At 40.8% G+C, this 20,776-nt stretch overlaps 5 protein-coding genes across 11 annotated transcripts; 2 read left to right on the forward strand and 3 right to left on the reverse strand.

Annotated features, from left to right (window-relative positions):
- Position 1: 1 nt before the first annotated feature.
- Positions 2-3,825, forward strand: LOC143201648 (DNA helicase MCM8). Of its 2 annotated transcripts, XM_076412838.1 has the most exons (13): positions 2-129; positions 183-545; positions 601-848; positions 899-997; positions 1,057-1,215; positions 1,269-1,485; positions 1,540-1,700; positions 1,758-1,970; positions 2,740-2,870; positions 2,926-3,145; positions 3,196-3,357; positions 3,418-3,623; positions 3,689-3,825. In XM_076412838.1, exons 1-12 carry the CDS (start codon positions 69-71, stop codon positions 3,619-3,621), a joined length of 2,238 nt encoding a protein of 745 aa, XP_076268953.1. In that variant the 5' UTR covers positions 2-68; the 3' UTR covers positions 3,622-3,623; positions 3,689-3,825. The 2 variants fall into 2 exon arrangements, with proteins under 2 accessions (XP_076268953.1, XP_076268952.1); XM_076412837.1 differs by lacking the exon at positions 3,689-3,825 and having other exon boundaries at positions 3,418-3,658.
- LOC143201655 (zinc finger MYND domain-containing protein 10-like) lies at positions 3,655-5,889 on the reverse strand. Its single transcript, XM_076412848.1, has 6 exons — positions 5,655-5,889; positions 5,252-5,595; positions 4,501-4,699; positions 4,134-4,446; positions 3,894-4,084; positions 3,655-3,835 (listed from the first exon to the last, which is right to left on the reverse strand). The coding sequence occupies exons 1-6, from the start codon at positions 5,738-5,740 to the stop codon at positions 3,655-3,657; spliced, it is 1,314 nt and encodes a 437-aa protein (XP_076268963.1). The 5' UTR covers positions 5,741-5,889.
- On the reverse strand, positions 5,865-7,490 carry Fen1 (Flap structure-specific endonuclease 1). Its single transcript, XM_076412847.1, has 6 exons — positions 7,311-7,490; positions 7,013-7,257; positions 6,789-6,959; positions 6,569-6,736; positions 6,299-6,517; positions 5,865-6,241 (listed from the first exon to the last, which is right to left on the reverse strand). The coding sequence occupies exons 1-6, from the start codon at positions 7,390-7,392 to the stop codon at positions 5,984-5,986; spliced, it is 1,143 nt and encodes a 380-aa protein (XP_076268962.1). The 5' UTR covers positions 7,393-7,490; the 3' UTR covers positions 5,865-5,983.
- A 160-nt stretch (positions 7,491-7,650) lies between these two features.
- Cul1 (Cullin 1) lies at positions 7,651-18,265 on the forward strand. 6 transcript variants are annotated; one of them, XM_076412834.1, is made up of 20 exons: positions 7,683-7,800; positions 7,859-8,067; positions 8,124-8,278; positions 8,329-8,524; positions 8,581-8,658; positions 8,714-8,854; positions 8,912-9,166; positions 9,227-9,437; positions 10,894-10,976; positions 11,040-11,147; positions 11,204-11,359; positions 11,431-11,487; positions 12,675-12,867; positions 12,923-13,002; positions 13,059-13,177; positions 13,232-13,352; positions 14,893-14,993; positions 15,052-15,190; positions 17,089-17,169; positions 17,228-18,265. In XM_076412834.1, exons 2-20 carry the CDS (start codon positions 8,056-8,058, stop codon positions 17,306-17,308), a joined length of 2,367 nt encoding a protein of 788 aa, XP_076268949.1. In that variant the 5' UTR covers positions 7,683-7,800; positions 7,859-8,055; the 3' UTR covers positions 17,309-18,265. The 6 variants fall into 6 exon arrangements, with proteins under 6 accessions (XP_076268951.1, XP_076268947.1, XP_076268949.1 ...); XM_076412835.1 differs by having other exon boundaries at positions 7,686-7,793; XM_076412836.1 differs by lacking the exon at positions 7,859-8,067 and having other exon boundaries at positions 7,651-7,841.
- A 175-nt stretch (positions 18,266-18,440) lies between these two features.
- LOC143201649 (glucose dehydrogenase [FAD, quinone]) lies at positions 18,441-20,561 on the reverse strand. Its single transcript, XM_076412839.1, has 2 exons — positions 20,196-20,561; positions 18,441-20,143 (listed from the first exon to the last, which is right to left on the reverse strand). Exons 1-2 carry the CDS (start codon positions 20,341-20,343, stop codon positions 18,501-18,503), a joined length of 1,791 nt encoding a protein of 596 aa, XP_076268954.1. The 5' UTR covers positions 20,344-20,561; the 3' UTR covers positions 18,441-18,500.
- Between the last annotated feature and the right edge of the window lie 215 nt (positions 20,562-20,776).

The following is a 20,776-nucleotide window of genomic DNA, read 5'->3' on the forward strand; positions in this document are numbered from 1 at the left end:
AAGTTTATTGTTTAAGATGTGTTTATTTTCAGTCTATAACCTCATTTATCTTGGTATTTTAAATTAGAATGGCGCAAATTCCAAATAATAGTTATTCCAGCAAAATGGATTTATACTTTATGAACGTTGGTGGGTAGAATATTGTTCATAAAACGTGTTAGGTAATAAATATTGTTTTTTAGAGGAAGAACATTTGAAGACGATTAGTTGTCAGGTAGAATCTTTTCAAGCACATATAAAACGTAACAGCGCTGTTTATTCTTTACAACAAATAGAGAAAGATCATTTTTTCACTTTGGATTACAAGAAGGTTATTGACGATAATGATTTTGTAGCGGACTGGCCAGAATTCATTAAAGACCTCACTTGCAATACAGAGTTTGTATTAAACTGTCTCGGACTGGCTATGCATGACTATATATCTCAGACAAAAAACACAAGTGAATCCGCACAAGACTCCCAAAAGAAGATACCACTGATAGGGGCCCGGATACTCAACTTTGAGCCAGTACTCCAACTAAGAGATGTTAATGTTAATTGTTTCGGTGAAATATATTTTTTTGTATACATAAAAATCTATTTTTACATCTGTGATTGCAGGAAAATTCGTCTCCCTTCGCGGTACGGTGATCAAAGCAGGTACTGTTAAAATCGTCTGTACCGCTATGCCTTTCTATTGTGAATCATGCAAGACAACGCAGCTGGTGAAGCAAACAAATGGAATTTATACACCGTTGGAAAAGTGCCAAACCAGTGGCTGTAGAATGAAAGGCCACTTTGAGTGTGTTTATGATTCGCCTCTGGCGAAAACAATTTATTGGCAAAGCGTCGTTATCCAGGAAAATGATGTATGTTGTATTAATTTTATAGAAAGAGGTTTGGACTTGGTTTTTTTTAGTCACTTGTCGTACCTCAAACACTAGAATGCGAGTTGACGGAAGATTTAGTTAATAGTTGTTCTCCAGGTGATGATGTTACAATATCGGGAGTGGTGAAGGTAGTATTTTAAGTAAAACTTTGCGATATGGTGTCATCAAGCAATGTTATATAAAATAGGTCAGGGATCCAAATCACAATAAAGGTACAAATAAACAAAACACTGTTTTTAACTTGTATTTGAACGTGGTTTCGATATACAACAACAAAACAGAATGCGAAGGCTCGAATTTACAGGATATATTGAACTTTACTCCGGAGGATTATTACTCTATCAAGGTAACGTGTACATTAGTCCCAAAAGTCTCGTTAAATATAATTTTATTGTACAGCAAATACATAGTAGGCCCAATTTATTCCCGTACTTGGTAAACTCGCTCTGCCCTACCATTTACGGGCACGAAATCATTAAAGCCGGCCTGGTGTTAGCGTTGTTCCGAGGCACCAAATCCAATACGTCGCGTGCCGAATCTCACGTCCTCCTAGTGGGCGATCCAGGCTTGGGCAAAAGTCAAATGCTGAAAAGTTGCTCTAACGTTTCTCCCAGAGGTGCTGAAGTCACATCAGTTGTTTTTTTCTGTACTGAATGAGCTGTTTTTACAGGTGTTTATGCGTGTGGGAGCGGCAGCACCACGTCAGGGCTCACAGTCACCATGACGCGAGAAAACGGAGGCGAATACGCCCTGGAAGCGGGAGCACTGATGCTGGCCGACCAAGGCTGTTGCTGTATCGATGAATTTGACAAAATGCCAGCCCAACACGCGGTGAGTGATTTAATACTCCGATAAAACGTAGGATTTTACCGGAGATTGATTCGGCAGGGTCTCCTGGAAGCCATGGAACAACAGTGCATTAGTATAGCCAAGGCGGGAGTTATCTGTTCGTTGCCCACGAAACCTACGATCCTGGTGGCGGCGAATCCAGCGGGCGGACACTACAACAAGTCGAAGACGATCTCCGAAAACTTGAAGATTGGCTCGCCCATGCTGTCCAGGTTCGACCTGACGTTCATATTGTTGGACAAGCCCGACGAGGTATGGACAAGTTGGTTTTTATCTTACAGTCGTTGTATATGGTCGAGAATTACCCATAATTATTGAAAATGGAAAAATCTAGTTAACCAGGTGGAACGAATGATTGTTTTTTAAACACTCTTTATACTTTGATCTTTATACTTTGATAACAAAAAATCTAGCTAACTGTACAAAACAAATGATTGTTTATTAAATACTTCAGTTTTTTATCTATAGTGTATAATATAATCTTAGTGTATAAGAGAAAGAAAGAATATCACAATCATTATATAGCTTTTAGGTGATATAAAGAGTTTTAATAAGGTTACCAGTACCAGATTGTGCACAAGTTTTTCTTCTTATACCGTGATCCATCATATAGTCCAATCATTTATCAATATGATTATTATTTATCTTTAACTTCGCCTAATTTTTTGATGAATAAGTTACAGAGTCGTTATTTTGAGCCCATTACATGGATGGTGTAATGGTATTTAATCATCTGTCCCTGACAGTGAATTGGATATTTATGACTGTATAAGAGATGACATGTTTTTCTTGTTACACGATTGTGTGAATGACTTTTAAAGTGTGGAATGTTAGAGGTGAAGTTTGAGGATAGACTGCTGGAATAAAAGTCCAGGTACTAGTTATAGGAAGGCTTCAAATAATGATTCTTTATAAAAATATATTTATTTAACTACCAGGCATATAAGTGTTCTTTATTACCCCTCGGTGAGGTACCGGAAGTGCTAGAAACAGTTTTACAGGCACCTAACATAATTTTCAGGATTTCGACGAGTACCTGTCCAAGAACATCCTGGCCTCGCATTCATCGTCCTCCAAAAAGCGTCGTTTTGTATCGAAAAACGTCGCTGCTAATTTGAACCACACTGTCCGCGAAGGAGTCGACACTTTGAGGTTAGTTTGAATTACATTAGGCTCTGTACCGATAACGACACGCAAACTATGACAGAAATCGACTCAGAAACTGCGGTACCGAGCTGGATCCCCTACCTCACAAGGCATTCCGAAAATACATCGCCTACGCGCAGAAATACGTGAACCCTCAGCTCTCTGACGGCGCCAAGTCCATCCTGATAGACTTCTACGTCTCCCTCCGGAAGCAGTTCGCGTCGGGGGACTCCACGCCCGTAACAGCCAGGCAGTTGTACTCGCTGATAAGACTGACCCAGGTAAGAACAATCATGATAAAAAAACATTCTCATCTCACGCGATCGTCAAGGCCCGCGCCAAAACGGAACTGCGAGAAGAAGCCACCGAACAAGACGCCCTGGACGTGGTCGAGATCATGAAGCACAGCATCGTGGACGTGTTCACCAACGAGACGGGGATGCTGGATGTAACCAGGTCACAGATGGGGACAGGGATGAGTTACAAGAACCAGGTACTCGAATAGTGTTAGCGAAAATAAAAGGAAACAGCCCCACTGAGTGTGTGTTTGTAGGTCATGAGGTTGGTGGAGGTGCTGCAGAGGAAGTCGGAGAACGAGTCCAAGTCTTTGTTCACGCTGCAAGAGATCAAGGAGGCGAGCGAGTCGGCCGGCATACTGAAGACCAAGTTCACCAATGCCTTACAGTCGCTGAACATACAGGGTTTTTTGTTGAACAAGGGTATGAACATGTATCAGTTAAACTCGGCCTATCTGTAGAGGTGCGTACAATAAAATTGCGGAAAAACAAGATCAATGGTGGCATTTTTCTTTGTGGCTTTGCCAGTTGTCGACCTGACAGGCTCTGGAACAGTACCAGAACCTCTTGCACTTGGAGCATCGCTGGATGGCGACCTTCCCGCAGTTGACACAGGTGTGGGTGTCGTCATTCTCAAATTTCTCGATGAGGTCGGTGTTGTAAGCTTCGGTCAACCTATGGGGGGATTAAAACGTTAGTTCTGTGGCTTCGGTAGTACCAAATTATCAATCACTTCTTTGCAGCCTCCTGTAGAGTGTCCCTGTCGTCGGAAAATATGTACTGCAACTGCTTCTCGGCGATCCTCCGCCATTTCCCGCCGCATTCCTGCAGGATGCGTTCCTTGATTTCCAGCACGGGCTCGAGCAGGAGCGGTTTGGCCGGCGCAGCGTATTCTTCCAGGCAGGAGAGCCGACACAGCCAATGCTGAAGGCACAAAGAAGGGTAAAACGAAATTATCATCGGACTCACCCACCTTCAGTTCGGCCAGGGGCGACAGTTGGTCCAGTATGTGGGGACCCATCAGGCATATGAGCCTCACCAGCTGATTGCGACGGTTCTCCGTGATGGGGTAGTACTTAGGGCATTCGGGGTCCAGCAGGACGTGTCTCAGGGTCAACCAGACCTGCGCCTCTGCCTGCGCGAGTCGCTCGCCGTCCCACTGGCTCCATTTGCCGTTGTGGTACTGTTTGTCGTCGTGCTGCCAGGGTTTGGCATGCAGCACTTCGACCAAGAGCACCGGCACGTCGTGGGTGGTGTAAACCCGGTTGCACACGCTGATCGGAAGCCTGGAAGCCCTCGATGATCATCGAATATCGGGAAAGAGTTAACCGGTTACCTACCTGTCCATATTTTCGGTTAGATATCTCAGCATAGACAATGCACGGATCCCGATTTCGAACGATAGGTTCCCCCGTTGCCTGAACAGCTCCTCCTCGGCGTTCTCGCGATGCTGAGGCTGGTCGCGGGGCTTGGCGTTCAACAGCTGAGAGATCACCCCCGACACGTAGTCCAGCAAGTCCACCGCCGTATCGTCCAGAGCTGCAAGAGTGGTTTCAAAGATAAGCACGCGTGTTAAAAATTGGTTTCTGGTACCAGGAATTAATTTTTATCTGTACAATACGATACTCATATCACAACTGACCAGTTTGATTTCGACGCTTTAGTAGACGAGGAGGCAAGTGAAGCTTCAAAAGATAGCCTAAACGTTTCTTCTGAAAGTATTTGGAACCGACCGTTGAAGAAATCCTGAAACAGCTTAACAGCAGACGAGAGTATAACGGTTGTTTAAAACGTACCCGAATCCAAAGAAAAAAGTGAAGAATCGGCAACGTCGCATGACAAAAGACGACGCGCTGTTACAAGAAGAATTGTTACAGTCTAGAGACCAAGATGATGTATTCAAGGCTTAAAAATGATTATTTCGATGTGAAGTACTCGAGCAACCAGCGTACTCAGACCTGATACCGTCTGATAATCGCTTGTTTGGTTTGGTCTAAGATGCGTAGATTTCGCTTTGTTGAATGGTCGTTAAATATTCATTCCGGCAAAAAATATGACAATATTTAAGACCTGGCACCAATATCAACGCACCTTCACAAAAACTCGCGTGATACATGACCAGCTCCAGCAGGGAAACGCAGACAGCTTCGTGATACAGGACCGAGTACGCTATGAAGGTGCACTGAGGCTCGGCCTCCAATTTCAGCAACTTCGGCAGCACTTTGTACTTCCATATGTGGACCAAGACGGCTTCGTGGATCAGAACTTTGGCCTGCAACCGAAAAACTAAGTCACCTTTCCGTTTCCCAACTGCTCTGAACGATACCTTGCCGTAGGACACCAGGACTTCTTGGACGTGTTCTTCCTTAACGGCCGCCGCCTCCACCAGGGCCTCTTGGTTCAATTTCTGGAGCCTGTTGTGCCACTCCAGCCATCTGAAAAGCGCGATCAGATTCATTGAACGATGGTGTGGTAGGTGGTTCCGATAACTCACTGTTCGGTGCCTAAATTCTTCATGCCGTGAGGCTGCATGGTCTCGACGAAAAGTTCTATCTCGCTGGGCATTAAAACGCTATCCATTTTTTATGAAAATCTGCCTGTAATCGACGGAGTTTGTTTTTTCTGATTATTGATGTCACAACTAAGGTTGCTAAGTAACCGTTTTATGGTGGAGCGACTATGGAGATGAAATTAAACAAACATATCTTTAAAATAATATATTTACTGTAAGAAAATCCATATACACATATGCGAAAAAACTGTTTTTTTTCCGTTTTAACAATAAATCATATTAATAATAAAAGTATAAAATAAGAGTTTAAATTATTTTGGTCTTCCCCTTCCCCTACCACTACCCGCAATTTTCCCCCTCTTATTAGGAGTGTTCTTCTTGTCTTCCTGCTTCCTCTTCGCCGGAACTGTACTGAGCACTTTGAAGAAACTATCTAACCGGCCCTGGGTACTGCTCCCGCGGGCCTTCAACAACTTCTTGACGCCATTCCTCACGCGGTCCTCGCTAAACTGCCGGTCACCGCAAAGAAACTTAACCATGCCCTCCTCATCAGGCTCACTCCATTTTAACTGGTAACAAATGAGTGTCAGGCTCAAAATACTTTCTTAACACCAATTGATACTAACCTCCAGACCCTCTGCATCAGCCACCTCTGGATTCTGAAACAGTTCCCTGGCGCCTTCATAGTTCCAATCTTCCGGTGGTGGGTACTTGTCCTTGTCAATGTTCTTCAGTATACCCTCAATGCTCCTGTGTTGCCTGATTAAATCAATAGATTTCTTGGGTCCTATACCCCTTATACTCTCAGTATAATCGCATCCCATTAAAATACAAAGATCAATGAACTGGAATCATGCAGGTTAGTAGTTGCCTTGCTATTTCTACTCACTTCTTACTTCATTTTGTGATAATTGTAATCCCTCCAGTACCTTGTCCAGGTGAATTTCTTGTATGGGCATTTTTCTAGCCTCACTGTAAGTCATATGGCGCAACAAAACATTGGAACCAAATGTCAGTGCATCCATATCCTCTGTGGCTGTTGCGAAAACTTTGCCTGCTTTTACCTAAAAGAAAATTAGTATAGCTAAGATGGTAATAATAGTTATGAAAACTAACCATAGCCGCACATTGTGCTTCAGCTTCACATGGGGCTTCAATATAAGGTACCCCCATCAAGGACAATAATTGTTTGGCCTCATCATTATGTTTCCTAGTTACCTTAACTAGCCTCCTGTTGAATTTATCCATTTCTGCTGTATCTCCTGCCTCTGTGGCTTTCTCCAAGAGCTATTAAAATCTTATAAAATATTGATGAACATTAACATGTATATATAACAAACCTTTTGTGCTTCAGCACGTTTCTCCATACGTTTACTCAATTCGCCACTTTTTAATTCTGGTGGTTTACCATCAAAAACATAGACAGGTTTGATGCCATGTTCTAGCAGTCTTATTGTTCGGTAAAATGTGCCCACAAGATGTGAGGTTGTTTCACCATCCACGGATGTTAATTGAGCACCCTCTGACCTGACTGCTATCAAAAACTGATACAACGACATCGAGGCATCAATAGCGATTTTACGACCTAAAAGCAAAATAATTATATCGTATCCAAATAACAATGTTGTCAATGTATACCGAAATACGACTTTATATCAGCCTCTTTTATCGCCTGTGGAGCAACATCAGCAAGCAGTTTAGATAAATTTAAAATACCCATTTTCTTTTATTCTATTAAACTTAAATTCAATAAAACAAAACAGCAACATCCAAATAAAATATTATCTCGCGCCAGTTTTGTTATGACGTTCAATGACATGAATTTAGGCATCAATAGATGTCGCATTTAATTTAAATAATATTTTGTTTATACATATTTTCCCTACTGTTTATTCATAAATCAACAAATATGCAAAAAACCTTTCAATTGCGAATTAAAACATTTATTTAGGAATAGTTTTTTAATAATTATAAAGTTGGTATAAAAATGAAAGTCACCAGCTGCAATCCTGAGAATTCAGTAAAGTCGTCTGTCATTTTCGTGCTCGAAAAATAGAAGAATAAATAAATTTCGTTTCATTTCCCGTAATTTTTGTAAATTTGGAGTTTTTCCTCTTCTTTGTACGCTGTATATAACGTGTAAATTTTTGTTATGTTATAATAAGACTGGTAAGTTGCTTTTGCAGGATTAACGCAACAAAAAGGAAAGTTCATGATTGGAAACAAAAGGTGAATGAATGTCTATAAAAACACCAAAATAAAATCGGGATAAATGCTGCCGAAATATTTTTAATCCGCCGTTGCTCGTCCCGTTTTGCAAATCGATCCTGTCCCGATTTCTGTAACTCGTTAAAAAAAACGGGTCATTTTATGAACTTTTTATATGAGTGAAATTGTATAACAGGGTATGTATAAGTAAAATGTTCATTATGAACGTCTGTGTCATTTCAGATTATAACCACAGTGGGGGCAATGTCGAATAAGAATTCTATAAACTCTTTAAATAATACTGGTTTAAAAACTGCAATCGATTTAGACCAAATATGGGGAGACTTAAATTTAGGTATAAGACAAGTTTACAATAGGGAGAGTATGTCCAAGAAACGGTAGGTTTGAGAGTTTGAACGCGAACAGTCATTATCAGGCATATTTGCAGATATATTGAACTATATACTCATGTTTATAATTATTGTACGTCGGTTCATCAACAACAGAACAATGGTAGAGGAGCAGCGAACTCGTCAACAAAAAAGGGAAAGCATCAAGTTGGGGGTGGCGCCCAGCTAGTTGGTATGGAACTATATAAGAGGCTTAAAGAATTTCTAAAGAATTATTTAATTAAACTGCTTGATGTAAGTGAGCACATATGTTGAGGCGACGTAAGATATAGGTCATGTTTCTTATTTAGGACGGTATACACAGGATGGACGAGGATGTGTTAAAATTTTACACTGTGCAGTGGGAGGACTACCAGTTCTGTAGCAAGGTATGTATACATACGAGTGTCGTGACATGACTAGAGGAAACGTGCGTGATTTCAGGTACTCGACGGGGTCTGCGCGTATTTAAACCGGCACTGGGTGAAACGAGAATGCGAGGAAGGTAGAAAATATGTATACGAAATCTATCAATTGGCCTTAGTAACTTGGAGGGATCACCTCTTCAAACAACTGAACAAGGGCGTGAGTATGGTGTTTGCGGTGAGGAAGGCGTCGGTCTCACGGCGCTTCTTGTCCTAGGTTACGAATGCGGTCCTGAAACTCATCGAGAAAGAACGAAACGGCGAGACGATAAACACGCGTCTTGTATCCGGCGTGATCAACTGCTACGTGGAACTGGGCCTCAACGAGGAAGAACCGGGCGCGAAGGGGCCCAACCTGAGCGTGTACAAGGAGAGCTTCGAGAACGTTTTCTTGGAGGATACGGAACGGTTCTATACACGGGAGAGCGGGGTTTTCCTGGCCGAGAATCCCGTCACCGAGTATATGAAGCGGGTGAGTTGAACGCTCGGCATCGACGCGGTGGATTTGTGACGATGAAGGGGTTCGTTCCAGGCCGAGCAACGCCTGCAAGAGGAACAGAGGAGAGTTCAGATATACTTACACGAGACCACTAGCGAACGCCTGGCCAAGACCTGCGAGAGGGTGCTCATCCAGAAGCATCTGGAATTGTTGCATTCGGAATTCAAGCAATTGCTGGATGCGGACAAGGACGACGATTTGGGGAGGATGTACAGTTTGGTGGCTAGGATTCCCGATGGACTAGGTCAGTAACTCTGTTCCTTTTTTTATGCCTTTTTAACCGGGTTTCGTTATATGTTATGTTCAACAACACTCCCCTGTTTGTTTAAACAGGTTGATTAAATATCGATAATAATGTATACATGACCATTATCATCAAGTGACAGTGATAATTCCTATCGGATAATTTTTTTTCGCGTATGTACGATTTATGTTTGAAGTTTCCCCTTGTCATAGTATTTTTTTTTCGAAGAAACGGTAAACACAACATTTATTTGCGAGTGTATTTAACAATGGTTATCTGTAAAAATCAAGTCGGAGGGTAAAAAATGAAAAAGCAGATAAAACTTTATCGAATATATTGGTATCTGATAAAAAATTCTGCAATTTTTCCGATTTATGTCCTCGGAAGCAATCAGAAATCAATTGTTGATTGTGTAACTAATTGTAATTGGTACAGTGGGTGGAAATATGAATGCCGAAAAAACATCGATGTTTTTGTCGATATAGTTTTTGACAGATATATCGAGATTTATATTTTTTAGCAGGCTACATCCCTAGAAAAAAAATCATGAGACCCTTGGATATTTGTAGGAAATGATACAAGTTTCGTTAAAAATGTTGGTTTATCGTTTCTTCTTTATGCAAATGTACACATGAAGGCTTATTTTATGGTAGGGGGTATTTAATTTGAACAAAAGTATATTTAAGATATAGATTGAATAATATCGGTTTAAAGTTGCCCAAATAGTGAAAAATTAAAGTACTAGTTTACTAGTTGGTGTAACTACATTTTTAACTTGTCCACTGCCGTATTTGGTGTAAATTCGTCACTGGTACAGTTTGTACTTGCTCAGGCTTTTGTTTTGGAAGAAATATAGCCGGGTATTGACAAACTAAGTTGTTGTTGACTTCCTCAGGGTCTCAGATATCTAGCTTGTATCGGCTAGAAAATCAGCCGCCTTTGCTGTAATCCTATAAATTAAGAATTGCCTTTTTTATGTATTGATTTATTCCTGGTGAACCAGGGAGTTTCTCCTGCTTAAGTTTTAGCTGTGCTGATAATATGAAGCTATACTAAACTTGAAACCTGTAGAATTATCTAACATAAAACATTTTATAGGATTGATGCTTCTTCCTTAGGTTCATTGTGCTGACTCAAAAATGTGCACCACAGAAGGTCCTCCAGAGACGAAATTGACATTCACTTGCGACTTGCTTACATCCATGGGGATTGTGCTTTGGCGGATATTTTAAATTTCATAAAACTATTTTTTGGTTATTTCTCCTAACATTTGGTGCGTGTTTCTACAGCTTATTTGTGGTAAAAATGATGAAGGAACTTTGAATCATTTGAACAAGACCAGATTTAGAGAAGAAAAATCGTAAAAGTATGAATTCATGCCCCATTTGTCACATTTAAGGCCCTTTGATCATTTTAAATGTAATATGTTCGTGTATTGATGTACGATTGCTCGTAGGTGAACTAAGAGGTTTGCTGGAACAACATATAGCCGCCCAAGGCCTTGCAGCCATAGAAAAATGTGGAGAAAGCGCCCATAATGTAAGTCCATTCGTCTCCGGTTGCGTTCTCCTTGTTTAACCGACGGTTTTCTTACCGAACTAGGATCCGAAGATATACGTCAACACAATCCTCGAGGTTCACAAGAAATACAACGCCCTGGTGCTAGTCGCATTCGGAAACGACAGTGGTTTCGTGGCAGCTCTCGACAAGGTAGGCCCTCGATTACGTTGTCTGGCGAGAACGAAAATAACACGAAAATCTTTCAGGCTTGCGGAAGGTTCATAAATACGAATGCCGTCACGAAGTCAGCCAACTCGTCCAGCCGATCCCCAGAGCTACTGGCCAAGTACTGCGACCTATTGTTGAAGAAGAGCAACAAAAACGCGGAAGAGGCAGAACTGGAGGATACTCTAAACCAAGTGGTGAGCTGGGAGCGCGCTTGTTGGGTGTGTGTGTGTGCTAGTAAGCGTTGACGTGGTAATTTTTCACGCAGATGGTGGTGTTCAAGTACATCGAGGACAAGGATGTGTTTCAGAAGTTCTATAGCAAGGTGAGTACCCAACGATGCTGACGAGTGCATCTCCTATAGTGAGCTCTGGAGAAATGTTTTGCCCGGTTCATTTCAAATCATTTGGGGCGATTAAAAATAAAGAAATATAAGTAAATAAATAAATAAAAAAGGTTAAGGGTTCGGTACTCCAGGCAATATAATCAAAATTCTGTTCTACAACTCCCCCATTTTTCATACTTCTTTGGTGCCATCACTTTTATGGAATCTACTAGAGTTCTATTTTTTAGTTTTCGTTATACCGAAAGCAAACTTTAAATATTTCCCAGTTAATATTCTATCTACTTGTTGGATCAGAAAATACAATGAACATGTAACAATAGTTTTAAAAATTTTATTTGGAAAATAATTATTGATTGGACAATTAAAATGTGATAATAACATTGTCATAGATTTATACCTCTTTGAAAATGTCAAATTTTGTGTCTGAAAACGTGGATTTGCGGCACGTATTGCCCAAGAAACTATTAGTGCCGTATCAATTGAGTGGCATATAAAGAATTGAAAAATCGTCTGTGAAATGCTGTTTCAAAGGTGTGATCAAAAGACACTTAAGCATTGAGTAGTCACTGGTGATGAAAAGTGGATTTATCTTGAAAACTCTAAGCTTAAAAAATCATGGTTATCACTGGCGAAGCCGGTCGATCGACTCTTCAAGACCAAATCGTCTTGGTCGCAAGGCGGTGCTGTGTGTTTGACGGGAGCAAAGTGGCGTGGTGTATTACGAACTGTGGAAACCTGGAGAGTTATTAGTGATCGCTACCGATAACACGTCTCACAAAGCAAAACCGGTCAACGAAGCATTGAAAGCACTTGGATGTGACACTATCGCACACGCCGTCCTCTCCAGACTTTGCCCCGTCCGACTATCAACTTTTCGCATCAATGGGCAATTCGCCAATTTCGAAGTAGTTAGAAAATGGCCCGATGAATGGTTTTCCTCAAAGGTTCAAACAATCAAACCAATTTTTATGTTGATTAATAATTGAACGTAAGCACACCATAAAATGAAGATTTCCTTTTGTTTGAAACCAAACCATTTCGAACAAATAAACTTGAAATAAACCAATCGCATGCTTTGATTCTAATAATCATACGGACCGGACAAAATGTTTCTCCGAAGTCGCCTATACGATCGCATTTCTATTTTACACAATGTCCGTCGCCAGATGCTGGCCAAACGTCTGGTGCAACACATGTCGGCTAGCGACGACGCCGAGGCTTCGATGATCTCCAAGCTGAAGCAGGCTTGCGGCTTTGAGTACACGTCAAAACTGCAGAGAATGTTCCAGGATATTGGAGTGTCGAAGGACCTTAACGAGCAGTTCAGGAATCACATGGTGAATTCGAACGAGACCCTAGGTACGACTCTACCATCCCGACCGTGCCCCCGTTCAATTCGTTGTCTCTGTTTCAGGTATAGATTTCAGTATTCAGGTATTATCATCGGGCTCGTGGCCATTTCAGCAATCGTTCACGTTCGGGCTGCCGTCGGAGGTGAGGCTCGATCCTTTATCCTTCACCAAAATCCTGTCAACGTCCGTCTGTTTCAGTTGGAGCGCAGCGTGAGCAGGTTTACGAATTTCTACGCCAGCCAACATTCGGGCAGGAAGCTGAACTGGTTGTACAACATGTCCAAGGGCGAGCTCAACACGAACGGTTTCAAGAACAGGTACCAGACGCCATTGCCCGACGACCGGCTAAATTTATATCTCTTTCGTTCCAGGTATACGCTGCAAGCCAGCACCTTTCAGATGGCCGTCCTATTGCAATTCAACGTGGCTGATTCGTGGACCGTCGCGCAATTGGAAGAGAACACCCAGATCAAACAGGATTTCTTGATACAAGTAAGTCCCTGATCCTCATACCTAGTTGAGTTGTTAAAATTTCTGGAAATCAGGTTTTCTTGGTTGAGATCCGTACATTTTGATACTTCCTCGTCTTCCTGCTGATTTTGGAAGGTGGGATTCCGCCTTTCCAAGTGTTGTTCAACAATCTGCATAAGCAGCTGATTTGGGACCCTCTCCAAAGTCTCAAAACCTCGTGTTTGACAGTTCCTTTATATTCAGCTCATATGGTAATGAGTAAAATGTTATACAGTAAGCAATTGTGATAGTATTTGAAGTAAATCTTCTAATACTTCTGTATTTTCCTGCTAATTCGACCTTCCGAGTATTTTTCAATAACCCGCATAAAAACCTGATCTGAGACCCTTTCCAAAGACTCAAAAGCTTGTGCTCGATATTTCATTTTTGTTCGCTTTTCATATCGTAATGAGTGACGATTGATACAGTAAGCAATTTTTATATGTTTTGAAGCAGATCTTTGTCTAGAAACGTCGACATACATTTTTTTTGGTTTTTTATTTCCATTGTGTCAAAATATTCCACAAATTAAAAGGGAATATCACCTACAGGGTTTACCCTAATAGTTTAAAGAATTATTTCTTCCAGCGTGTTAAAATGTTACTGAGTAGAGAGGAGAACTCCGATGAATAGTTTTTTATCGGATTGGAAATAGAATGCAGCGCAAACGAAAAAAAAACGGTGGTTACAATCTGATTTTGATAACTGAAGACTTTGGGGAAGGCGAAGAGGACTAGGAATCTGCAAAAGATCACAAATGCTCTGGTAAACTTCAGTGAATTTCAAAAACAGAGGAGCAGCTACATTATGTGCCCTAGGTTCTGAATAAGGATTCATTACATTAGAAATCTTGTCTTATTCGCTTTATAACCTCACGTATTCACTCGTACTTCAACCGTACGTGATTCGATTTTATGCAGCCTACGGGGATTTATAGAAATGCTACTAAAAGGTTACCAACCCCCGCTTGGTGCAATTTCAAATGTTTACATTCATCATCAATAAATTGTCTAAAATTATTGGCCCAAAGAATAATTATTTTCAAGTTTCATGTTTCTTCAAGTTTTTTGTTCAATGCCAGTTGTACGCATAGTTTTATGCTTTGCGGAGTTGTCTTAATCGTTGTACAGCTGTCATTTTATTCGGCTGATGTTCTTTGATTTTCTTCTGGTGTACTACACCCCCTTTATAATTGGCCTGAGTATTCTTTTTCGTTGCATAATGTACATGTTGCTACGCTATTTCGTTCCTTTCTGTATTGATTTTGTTATGTTTACCAGCACACTTCACATAGAGTTTTCCTACTGCAGAAATTTTTAGTATGCTACTGTTGGCAGTTTGTGCATTGGGGAATATTATTATTTTTCTTTGGGGCTGCGTTTTGTGGATGTTCAACGAAGTAGGCCAATGTTTCCCCCTGCAGTTTAACATTCTTTTTGGTGAAAGTTACGACTGAAGTGGAAATATATCGATATTATATCGATATCGTGTAAGATCGGCAAAAACGCGTCGTTTTTTCTAGGTCATCCAGATTCTACTTAAAGCGAAACTTTTGGTCTGCGACGAGGAGGAGAACGACGTCAACGTCAACTCGACTGTCTCCATTAACCTGGGCTATAAAAAGTAAGATCATCGCACACCGCTCCCGCCAAAATGTGACCCCTTTCGTTACGTTTTCCAGCAAGAAACTCCGCGTCAACATCAACATACCCATGAAGACCGAGCTGAAGCTGGAACAAGAAACCACCCACAAGCACATCGAAGAAGACCGGAAGTTGTTGATCCAAGCCGCCATCGTTCGAATAATGAAGATGCGGAAGGTAAGTCCCTGCATTTAAATCGGCCACATAGAAAGCTGTAGAGTAAATATTTTGTTTTGATTTCGCATGATTACCTTGTGACGTCACATTTATTGGCCAATAGCATTCAAATTGAAAAGAAATTTTATTTATTTTAGATTAAAATAACATTCTATGCAAATATTAAATATATAAGTACAAATAAAAAAAATTACTGAAACTACAATTACTGAACGTTAACAGCTCAGTACTCTAGGCAAAATATTGTTCTACAACTCCTTTCATCAATTTTATTAGATCTATTAGAGTTCTATCTTCAAGTATCGTTAAGTCTCTCCCTATTTGTACTGGATTATTATTAAGAATATTATTATTCGTTAAAACTTGTGTGAAAGAAGTTTTTTTTATTTTAAATTCTCCTTTTACCGACTATGGGTTTATCTGGACCGGGCCTGAAGTTTAACGTGGGCTCCGAACCACGGTCCTCAACATTAAGCCTACCGACTGGCGAATGACGATCACCTCTTCATTCGACAATTTTTTTCCCAGCGAGCGTTATTTTGAGATCTAAGAACAGGAAATAGTCGCTGGGGGCCAGATCTGGAGAATATGGTAGATGAGGAAGCAATTCGAAGCCCAATTCATGGATTTTTTCCATCGTTTTCACTGACTTGTTACACGGTGCATTGTCTTGGTGAAGCAGCTCTTGCTTTTTCTTCAAATGCGGCCGTTTTTTGGGCGATCTCGTCCTTCAAATGGTCCAATAACGCTATGTAATAATAGCTATGTCGATGGTCCTTCCATTTCCAAGGTAGTCAATGAAATACAGACGCCATAACCTTGCCAGTCGACTATTGCGTTTTCCCACGCTTTGGAGCGGGTTCATCGTGTGCACTCCACTCGGATGACTGTCGATTGAACTTCGGAGTAAAATGATGGAGCCATATTTCATCCATTCTCACATATCAACGCAAAAACTCGGGTTTATTACACTTGATCATCTTGAAACACTGCTCCGAATCATCAATTCATCATTGTTTTTGGTCAAAAGTGAACTCGCGCGGCATCCACTTTGCACAGACCTTTCTCATACCGAAATATTCATGAATGATATGATATAAACATTCAGTTGATATCTTTAAAGTGTCTGCTATTTCATTCAATTTCAATTTACGGTGATTCAAAATCATTTTGTGGATTTTATTAATGTTTTCGTCGGTAATAACCCCTTTTGGGCGTTCACTGCGTTCACCGTCTTCGGTGCTCATTTCACCACGTCTAAACTTAGCATACCAATCCTTAATGGTTTCCTGTGGCAGTGTCCGGAAAATCGGCATCAAGCCAAGTGTTTGCTTCAACTGTACTTTTTCCCTTCAAAAAACAATATTTTATCAACACGCAATATTCCTTTTTATCCATTTTTTCACATTAACAATAGTTGCTTCACTCAAAATGCTATAATTCACAAACTAATGATCCGACAGCTATCAAATTTATACACGCATCTTTTGAGGGTTGGGGCTAACTAAAAACCATGGATTTAATTCTAGTAGCGCAATCTATGTGTCGGGCTGGGGACTTTTCAATTAACTTGTTAATCTTGACAAATACTGCTTCTATATTAATGTACAATATATTGTTATTTACAATCATACTACAAACAAAACATAAAACACTCGAATGAAACTAGTAGGTCCGAAAATAGTAACTGAAAATGCACGACTGAAACTGGCGATGGTTCCCAACGCAACCTACAAAACAAGCAAACTTAAAAATGATTGCGTTCGTGTAATTTAAGCTTTTGTTGTGACAATTTAAATTAGCCACCTCTGATTGTGCTGGACAAAAATATTCACGCAAGGTCGCCTATACAGTCGCATTTCTATTTTTTCTACGGAACCTTCTCTCGTTTGTTACAGATCCATCAGCACCAGCAGTTGGTGGCCGAAGTACTCAACCAGTTGTCCTCACGTTTCAAACCCCGAGTTCAGACCATCAAGGTAAGCCGCGACGAGCCATCTTGCCCGAAGATCTTTTTTTTTAAATCGTTGTTTTCAGAAATGTATAGACATACTCATCGAGAAGGAATACCTGGAGAGGACCGAGGGACAGAAGGACGAATACAAGTACTTGGCATGATGGGTGGCTCACCGCTCGTCCCTTTTCTCCTTAATTTATTATCTGACTTTGAATCTGTAACATTATGTTATATTATCACATTATCTTTATTTTCCTGTCGTAAAATTAAAAAAGGTTCCGACATTACGGACGAGTCGTCACTCGTTACGGATGGTGCCGCGGCCCACTTGTCCTTTTTTTTCTTTATTTTCTGTAATAGCAAAAAAAATTGTACTGTCGCGAGAGAGTGAGTGAGAGCGAGAGAAAGGGTCGAAGGAGCGCGCGTATTTTGGTGAACGAGAGCGAGAACTATTGAATACGTGGATGTATAATTGTACATATATACTTAGAATTGTATTTCAATTTATATATATAAATAATTATAAAAAAACAAGGCGTTCAACCTCCATGTTTATTTTCTTTCCGATGCTGGTGTTTATAATTTATTTTGAAGTCTTGACGAAATTTGCCCTATACTGTTACCATCCGGACCGGCATTATCTTGCAATTAACCACCGAAATCGGTGGCGTCTGGTGTGACATGTTTTCATTATGGGGTGCTCGGGGAAATTTCCGACGACTTGGCAACGCGGCGGGTTCCGGGGCCGAGCTTGTTCCTAAAGACGACGCGATTGGCCCGCGGTCGCGTATCGGACTGGACGTTTGTGATAGCTTGTTTCCCTCGCCGCGATTAATCATTATTTTTGCGATTGGCGATCGGCCTGTTTTTTGTTTAAATATCAGTTTGTATTGTTTCTTTTTAATATTATAATAAAAAAGTTACATTGATACATACCGTGTTGTATTTATTTGTCGGAGGGACAAGGGAGTGGATTCGGCGAAAGGACGCCGCGCGACAAGATAAAGCCCTACGGATTATTTTATTCGACAACAGAGAAACACTGTGTAATAATCCAATATTTTATAATTTATATAAGATGGTTATTTTTAAATCAATGTAATATATCATTTTAGTTATCTGCTTTTTTTAATTCCTTAGTTGCGAAAATAGATTCCCCGACAGAGCGCTGTGTTTTTTGTCAAAGTATTTTGCCCCCACCCTAGTTAGGTGGGCGGGGACGCCGCCTGTCAATAAGAACACTGTTTACATTGTTGAGATATAGGTTTAAGTTTATAAATAAAACTAAGTTGATTACAGAAAAAGTTATTTAAATTGTATATTTATTTTCATTTGGTAAGACAATATCATAATTTACAACAAAAATAAATCTGACATACGGCAATACCCCGTATTTAAAAAATAGGATTTCCTTATCACGTCGCTAGCCATCTCCGCTAACATCAATATAGCACCGTTGATGTTACCACTTGTTAACGTCGGTAATACCGAACCGTCTACAACATACAAGTTATTCGTTCTTTGGACTTTAAAATCGAAGTCCACTACGGTCGAAACGTCACTAGGGTGTCCCATTTTACAGGTTCCCACCGGATGGTAGGAGGTTATCGTCAAGCGAGTCACGTAACACTCCCAATATGCTCTGGTATCAAAGGTGTGATGCTCACAGCCCGGAAATGGAGTTCTGTTCAGTTCTGCACCAATGAGCTTCATCTGCGGAGTGTCCACAAGCTGTTTTATTAATTGGATACCGAGAATTAACGTGTCCACGTCTTCTGGCGCAGATAAATATTTGGGATCGATGAGCGGCGGTTCTGCAGGGTCCTTGCTATGCAACCTCAAGAATCCCCGACTCTTTGGGTGTAAAACTACTGGTAAAATCGTGATGGACGGCTTGCGGTTCCTGGCGAAATAATCAGAAAATGTTTTATCACTGATACCCACCAACTTTCTCAGGAAAACACCATCGTCCTCCCTGATAGACAGTGGCATCACCATAAACTGTAAGTCCGGTTGACCCGAGGTGTTCTTCGTGTTAAAAAACGCCATCAATTCGCAACCCGTAGTTGTCCAAGGTCCAGTGCCTTTAGTAAAGTAATTCCACATGGAAAGAGGGTTCAGCATCTGCCCTATGCCCAGTTCCAAGGTCTCATTGATCAGAACCAGGTCGAACCCAGTCGTTATGTGATCTTGGAGATTTTTCCCGACTGGCAGATCGATTTTCGGCTGTATTCCTACTTGCGTTAGGTGTTCCTTATCTCCTACCCCAGACAACATCAATATTTTCGGAGTTCCTACCACACCAGCCGCTAAAATAACACCTAATCTAGCACGAACTGTATAGGTCTTCTTCAGATAGTTATATTTTACCCCGTAGGCTTCATAATTGTCTCTGAACAGAACCTTCTCCACCATACAACCTAGCTGGATGACGAGATTTTCGTCTTTATTCTGTTTCAAGACATTCGCGGTGGTCCAACGTTTACCCTCATCTAAAACGGCCTTGGGCTTACTATAACCCACTTCACAGTCCATGTTATCATCCAGTATCGGGTATCCTAGATGTTCTGCGGCACTTAATATTATTCCTGGCAAGACGGTATGGAAAATTATGTCCCTTACAAAAATGGAATGTTTTTCTAACTTCTCGTAATAGTACAGTATGTCAGAGTATTTGTAATTCTCGTGTTTCTCGAACCATTCATCGAAATCCTGCTTGTGACCCCTAGTGTACAACATATTGTTTAACATGCTAGTGCCCCCTAATATTTTACCCATCGGCCAGACGCTGGAACTGTTCACCAGACCGTGACAAGCATGTTCCTGAGGCACCGTCTTGTACTTCCAGTCATAAGGCGAGTTCTGAAGAAGCAAGCCCATGGAGGGGATATGTAACAAATCCGAGTCATACTTCCCGGCTTCTAAGACCAGTACGCTCTTACTGCGGTCCTCGGCTAGTCGACTAGCTATTATGGAACCCGCGGAACCACCACCAACTAAAACGGACCGAAATCAACATAAAACCGTCAAAATATCAACGACCAATACCTATGACATAGTCGTAGATCTTTGGCACTTGCTGGTGAGAGCAGTAAAAACAGATCAAGTCACCCAGGACATCGGACCATCTGAGAAACACACCGAACAACGAAACCAAAACAAAATACAAGAAAACCACGACGGCTCTTCCAAGCATAGCTACTTCGATTTAATTCAATTTGTCCCGAAACTTCCGAAATCTATTATTCGGTATCGATCTATAAATCATCCTGGCAAGGTATCATTTACTGTATTGATAATCAAATTTAAAGTAAAACGTGAAATGAAAAGTTAACCTCATTTAATTATATCACGCCATTTCAAATAAAAGGAAGAAATTTTAGTCGTGTCAAAACATATGATTTTGTTCCGTTTGACGTTTCCATCCGTGTTATAGGGATGTAGGTAAACATTTTCCATACCATTTTTTACACTAAGTATGACGGTGGGAAAAATCTCAAAACAAAAATTCTATACTCCCCTAGGTTTTAAATAATGAAATTTTGATTTGGAAGTCAGTTCCATTCTCTTTCATACAATTAGCAATACACTTTTGAATAAAATTTCCATATTTTTTTATCTATCTTGGT

Source organism: Rhynchophorus ferrugineus, unplaced genomic scaffold (genome assembly GCF_030347505.1).
Source record: "Rhynchophorus ferrugineus isolate W39M unplaced genomic scaffold, kcgeb_rfMv2 rfM8, whole genome shotgun sequence".
Lineage (NCBI taxonomy): Eukaryota > Metazoa > Arthropoda > Insecta > Coleoptera > Curculionidae > Rhynchophorus > Rhynchophorus ferrugineus.

Bases quoted from the DNA above. Each gene is read 5' to 3' on its own strand.
- LOC143201649 (XM_076412839.1), bottom strand. From the start codon at position 20,343: ATGCTTGGAAGAGCCGTCGTGGTTTTCTTGTATTTTGTTTTGGTTTCG. The intron at 20,144-20,195 runs GTATTGGTCGTT...GGTCCGTTTTAG, and splicing joins GATCTACGACTATGTCATAG to TTGGTGGTGGTTCCGCGGGT.
- Cul1 (XM_076412831.1), top strand. The intron at 9,438-10,893 runs GTCAGTAACTCT...GATTGCTCGTAG, and splicing joins TAGGATTCCCGATGGACTAG to GTGAACTAAGAGGTTTGCTG. The intron at 13,003-13,058 runs GTGAGGCTCGAT...CGTCTGTTTCAG, and splicing joins CGTTCGGGCTGCCGTCGGAG to TTGGAGCGCAGCGTGAGCAG.
- LOC143201648 (XM_076412838.1), top strand. From the start codon at position 69: ATGGCGCAAATTCCAAATAATAGTTATTCCAGCAAAATGGATTTATAC. The intron at 1,701-1,757 runs GTGAGTGATTTA...TTGATTCGGCAG, and splicing joins AAATGCCAGCCCAACACGCG to GGTCTCCTGGAAGCCATGGA. The intron at 3,358-3,417 runs GTACTCGAATAG...GTGTGTTTGTAG, and splicing joins GGATGAGTTACAAGAACCAG to GTCATGAGGTTGGTGGAGGT.
- Fen1 (XM_076412847.1), bottom strand. From the start codon at position 7,392: ATGGGTATTTTAAATTTATCTAAACTGCTTGCTGATGTTGCTCCACAG. The intron at 7,258-7,310 runs GTATACATTGAC...TTTTGCTTTTAG, and splicing joins TGATATAAAGTCGTATTTCG to GTCGTAAAATCGCTATTGAT. The intron at 6,242-6,298 runs GTTAGTATCAAT...ATTTGTTACCAG, and splicing joins CTGATGCAGAGGGTCTGGAG to TTAAAATGGAGTGAGCCTGA.
- LOC143201655 (XM_076412848.1), bottom strand. From the start codon at position 5,740: ATGGATAGCGTTTTAATGCCCAGCGAGATAGAACTTTTCGTCGAGACC. The intron at 4,447-4,500 runs GTAGGTAACCGG...GAGGGCTTCCAG, and splicing joins CTAACCGAAAATATGGACAG to GCTTCCGATCAGCGTGTGCA. The intron at 3,836-3,893 runs GTGATTGATAAT...ATCCCCCCATAG, and splicing joins CTACAGGAGGCTGCAAAGAA to GTTGACCGAAGCTTACAACA.